Source organism: Nerophis lumbriciformis, linkage group LG24 (assembly GCF_033978685.3).
Source record: "Nerophis lumbriciformis linkage group LG24, RoL_Nlum_v2.1, whole genome shotgun sequence".
NCBI lineage: Eukaryota > Metazoa > Chordata > Actinopteri > Syngnathiformes > Syngnathidae > Nerophis > Nerophis lumbriciformis.
The window spans coordinates 11,551,501-11,557,500 of NC_084571.2; the positions used below are offsets into that span (position 1 = coordinate 11,551,501).

Consider the following 6,000-nt stretch of genomic DNA (forward strand, 5'->3'; position numbering starts at 1 on the left):
AAAACCAAAAAGACTTGGATATGGTCTTAGACTTGGATTGGTTAGATCTAGTCTTACACTTAGATTGGTCAGATCTAGTCTTAGACTTAGATTGGTCAGATCTAGTCTTAGACTTAGATTGGTCAGATCTAGTCTTGTACTCAGATTGGTCAGATCTAGTCTGGGACTTAGATTGGTCAGATCTAGTCTTAGACTTAGATTGGTCAGATTGGGTCTTAGACTTAGATTGGTCAAATCTAGTCTTAGACTTAGATTGGTCACATCTAGTCCAGCGGCTGGTGCCAAAACCCCAAATATTTATACTCCAAAAACCGGGAGGGTGTGCCTGGCAAGGATGGTTTCGCCCTATCTTAGTGAGAAAAAACAACTGTTTTGATGCAAACGAGCAATCTTAACTGTCAAAGCCAACGACAGTCATTTAGGTGTAATTTATCCTCGTTAGCATTGAGGTATTGAGGTATAAGACAAACCAAACAGTCCAGTTGCGATCAATTGAATGCCCTGAGATGACAATGATCTGGATGAATGAGAACATTCATAGACATGTCATCCAATTTGCGATTCAGTCCAGAAATCACCAAAGACCGAGTTCCCAGATCTTAGCCCAACTCATCCATCACAACAAGCAGCCTTTGGGCTCCTTGAACGGCTGCCATCGTCTTTTCCGAATTTGCCGACAGACCAGAGCAACGCTCAATCCTATCAGCAGATTACCCTTTTGTCACAGTTCCAAATGGATAGATATCGTTAATGCCTTCAAAGGAGAGAACCGCCAGGCACATGACTCGCCACTTCTCCCAAACGTCCCGTCAGGACAGGCGGTTCCCGCCTGAACCGGGGAAGTTTATCAATTCCATGTTGAAGATTTCGGAGAACAGTGCTAAAAGAGAGGCTCTTGGAGAGCTAAGGCGGGACGAAACAAGGAGAAGAGAGGGAGGGGAGATGCGTCCGCCTTCGGTCAGAGGCACGCGGGTGTTTACTTATGAGGACGGCACAGAGGGAAACAATGCATTTAAATGAGACGATTGAGGAGAGTCGGCGAGAAGTGGTCTTACCTGCGGCTGATTGTAATGCTCGATGCTCATGGTGAACACGTTGATGCAGATGATGAAGGTGATGAAGAGGTCCAGGTAGTGGCTGGTGCACAGCGTGTGGATGGTCAGACGCGGTGCACAGTAATCGGCGTAGTACGGCCTCTGCTTGGCCTCTGGGCAGGGAAACACGCAAAGAGAGAAAGTGTCAGTGGTTAGAGTTCCAACGAGTCAGGTGGTGTTCACTGACCGCTTTTTGTCATGAAGTATTATATTACTCTTCTGTCACCAACATCACTCTCGCGTACCCAATGGTTTTCAGCTCAGATGCACTAAATGCCTCTAAGCTGTAAACGTAGAGTGATAAGAATATACATATGTATATTAATAATATGCATGAATGTTACTATATCCTACCCCGAAAAGCAATCAGTGCACACCACTGCCTGTGCAGCACAACACTAGAGACACGTGTTTTGTCGTGTTGTATTATGCGTTGCTCATTATTGCCCAATAAAACAAATGTTACAATATATTATGTAATACATACTCTACACCAATATGTGTACGTTAGCTCGTGAATACCAACCGAGTATTTCTCTATTGTACTCCTGAGATACACTCCTGGGACACTTTATTAGGTATACCTGTGTGCAAATACTAATGCCCAATTCGTACTGGTTCATAGGTTTATTATTGTGGTTGTAGAAATGCTCCGTGTCATGTGTACGTGCTTCGCCCCAGATGTCCACGTCACGCATCACGGCTGCTGAACTTGGAACGGCACGCGGCAAACTTTTTCTTTTTGGCAGTAAATGGAGTCTTGTGCGCGGCAGTATGTCATGCAAAGCCCCAACATAAAAACATTGGGTTTATTTTCAAAATAAAATAGTCGGCGTTCAAGGTGGATTATGTTTTACGACTTACAACAACCCTATTGGGCAGCGACAGACCTGCATGATGTTTGTTTGTTTTTAGACATTATTTTATTATTTATTCCAGATGAGACTTGAAAGGGTGTCGGGTCTTGAGGAGTTGTTCCTTTCAAAGAGCCGTTCAAAAGGGACAAGCGGTAGAAAATGGATGGGGATGGATATATATATATATAAATATATATATATATATAAATATATATATATATATATATATATATATATATATATATATATATATATATATATATATATATATATATATATATATACAGTATCAATTCCCAGTTACCATGAATTGTATCGGTTTTAATGTGAACATTAACCATCCCTAATTCCTTTTTTACGATGAAGCTTCTGTTTCAGTTTTGCCTACTTTTTGATTGTAATAAAAACAAGTGTCCATATTACAATAGGAGAACAATAACATAATAATGACCAAGGTGTAGACAGAAAAAAAACAACAACAACTGTTCACTTTACAACTTACTCATACTTATAGCCCCAGCATAACCCCCCCCCAAAAAAACTTTTGCGATTGGCAGTAAAGTAAATATTTGATGTACATAAAATAACTTCGGCTATGGAGCGTACATAGACGAGGTTGGGTGAGTGCACGTTCAGCATCCTTTACACATGTAGTGGAAATCCGGGGCTAAGTGTATAAATATATAATCATAAGAAGCATGTTCGTAAACTAGCACAAACACTGAGAATGTTAAATATTGCATTCTATTGTGCTGTTTCCATTACTTACTGTACATTACATTTTAGAATCTGACAAGCACAACAAAAAAAAACTTTCCTAAATAAAATAACATATGTTTGTTGCTGTGTGAGTGAGTGCAGGATGGCATGCCCTTGTGAAGGATGTGAATGATGCACAGTAGGATGTATGCATGACTGCGTACATGCCTGACATGTAAACACAACATCTGCGACTGGGAGGGCTCACGAGGGCTTTGATCAGTGATCAGTTTTTTTTCTTTTTTTTTTTAATATTCAGCTCACGAATAAATTAGCGAGCATGACTATATTTGAGAAGAAAAAAAAAATAAAATTTCTCTCTCTCTATATATATATATATATAAATATATATACACTGTATGTATTTATATAACACCCTGCAGTCACAAAACCTTCATTTAAAGTCTGGCTGGAAATCATGGCTCACACCATATACTGCTTTTTCAAGGTATGATATTAATTTCTGTACTGTCGTCCCTCGTCACCCCAAATACTGTGACTTCATTGTATTGCAAATGTTATTTTGAAAGCATATTCTGCATATTTCTGGCCTAAATTAAAGCTTGTGTGGCTGATGCCGGCTGGCTCCTCCCCCTCATATTCAGAATGCAGAGCTGGGATTGGTCGCATTTTTTATTACACTAAAACACCATTGTCCTCCAGTTTTTAAGCAATATGCACCATAAAATTGATTTTTGTTTCAAAGTTGTTAATTCCAGCGCCAACAACGATGTGGATGTCTCTTCATCCGCCATGTTTTACCCCAACTCCTACTGAATTTCAAATGTTCTATTATGTTGTGGCGATCAATAGATTATATTCACCGTTACATTCACCGTTTCAGGTTAACAGTAACTTCCGGGTCATGGCGTTTAACGTTCATGTTAAGCGGAGACAGCATGACTGTTTATTTGGGGTGCAATTTTTTTATTTATCTTATAATTAAAAAAAACACATATATATACTTTATATATATATATATATATATATATATATATATATATACATACATATATATATATATATATATATATATATATATATATATATATATATATATATATATATATATATATATATATATATATATATATATATATATATATATACATACATATATATATAAATAATAATAATAATAATAATAACTGGGATTTATATAGCGCTTTTCTAAGTACCCAAAGTCGCTTTACATGTAGAACCCATCAATCATTCACACCTGGTGGTGGTAAGCTACTTTCATAGCCACAGCTGCCCTGGGGTAGACTGACGGAAGCGTGGCTGCAATTTGCGCCAACGGCCCCTCCGACCACCAACTATCATTCATCATTCAATTCACCGGTGTGAGTGAGACCGCCCAAGAACACAACGGCAGCGATTTTTTGGATGGTAAGAGGCGGGGAGCGAAACTGAAACCCTCAGGTTTCTGGCACGGTTGCTCTACCCACTACGCCATACCGCCCCCAAATATACACATATATATATATATATATATATATATATATATATATATATATATATATATATATATATATATATATATATATATATATATATATATATATATATATATATACAACTTTATCTCCTTTGATATCGAAGAATTTTACCCTTCCATCACGCAAGACCTACTGACTCAAGCACTAGACTTTGCCTCAGACTACGACTCAATCACAGGCAACGAACGAAACATCATCATCCACGCAAAAAACTCCATTCTCATCCACAACAGTACACCATGGCAAAAAAAGAACAATGCAACATTTGACGTCACTATGGGAAGTTTTGACGGAGCAGAAACGTGTGAACTCGTTGGGAGTTTCCTCCTCTCCCAGCTCGCTAGCCTCAATCTGAACCTTGGTATTTACCGTGATGACGGACTGGCAGTGTGTCGCGCCTCGCCAAGGAGCAGCGAGAATACCAAGAAGCGCATATGCCAAATTTTCAAAGAGAACGGCCTACGGATCACGATTGAAGCCAACAAGCAAACCGTCAACTTCCTTGACGTCACTTTCAACCTGAGAAATAACAGCTACCAACCATTCACGAAACCCAACACAACACTCCAATACGTGCACCATGACAGCAACCACCCACCCACCACCACGAAAAGAATACCTACCGGAATTAATAAAAGGCTATCGATGCTGTCATCTAGCAAAGCTGAATTTGACCAAGCAACCCCCCCGTACCAAAAAGCCCTTGATGAAAGCGGATACAATTTCACCCTCACCTATGAACCCACGCCAGGAAACCAGCCAAAAAAGAACAGAAAACGAAACGACATCATCTGGTAAGACCCCCCATACAGCAAAAACGTCTCAACTAACATTGGACACAAATTCCTCAATCTGATTGACAAACACTTTCCCAAAGACAACACCCTAAGAAAAGTATTCAACAAGAACAACATTAAATTGAGCTACAGCTGTATGAACAATATACGACAAATCATCTCAAACCACAACAAAACAATTGCAAATGAGCCGTCGGCCCCCGGACAGAGCGACTCCAAAACCAACAAAGGCTGTAACTGTCGAAAGAAACCTGATTGCCCTCTCAACGGGGGGTGCTTACAAACATCAGTTGTCTACCAATCTAAGGTAATACGCAAGGATATTAACACATCCGACACATATGTAGGATTAACCGAGGGAGAATTCAAAACCAGATGGAACAATCACAAGGCTTCTTTCAGGAACCAAAACCTGCGGAATACCACAGAACTCAGCAAACACATTTGGGACCTCAAAGACAATAATGTTGAATATTCAATAACATGGCAAATTCTTGCATCCAGCACACCTTACAATAGTGGTAATAAAAGATGCAACCTATGCTTGAAAGAGAAACTGTTTATTATTTACCGTCCAGACCTGTCATCCCTCAACAAGCGCAGCGAAATTGTAACAGCATGCCGCCACAGACGGAAACACCTCCTAGGTAACACATGAGCCAATCACCACGCCCCTACGCCAGCCTGTACCCACCCACTCTGTGCCCTATATAAACCATGGTATGTGAATGCTCCCATTAAAATCTCCTGATGATTGAGGGTACCCCCCCTCATGAAACAGGCCTGTAGAGATGAAATAGTCTTGTGATTTTTTTTTTCCCACACATACATATATTGCGCTCTACTACGGTATCGAGCACTATTTTTTGGATAACCTTATTAAGACATATATATATATATATATATATATATATATATATATATATATATATATATATATATATATATATATATATATATATATATATATATATACTGTGAACTGTTTATTTGT

The 6,000-nt window shown here is 39.0% G+C and overlaps 1 protein-coding gene across 2 annotated transcripts in view; it reads right to left on the reverse strand.

The window, feature by feature from the left end:
* cacna1ha (calcium channel, voltage-dependent, T type, alpha 1H subunit a) overlaps positions 1–6,000 on the reverse strand; it is a 347,520-nt gene that overhangs the window by 59,152 nt on the left and 282,368 nt on the right. For both annotated transcript variants that reach the window (XM_061981581.2, XM_061981580.2), the window contains exon 28: positions 1,056–1,207. In XM_061981581.2, the coding sequence (XP_061837565.2) occupies positions 1,056–1,207 (152 nt within the window). The remainder of the gene's footprint in view (positions 1–1,055; positions 1,208–6,000) is intronic.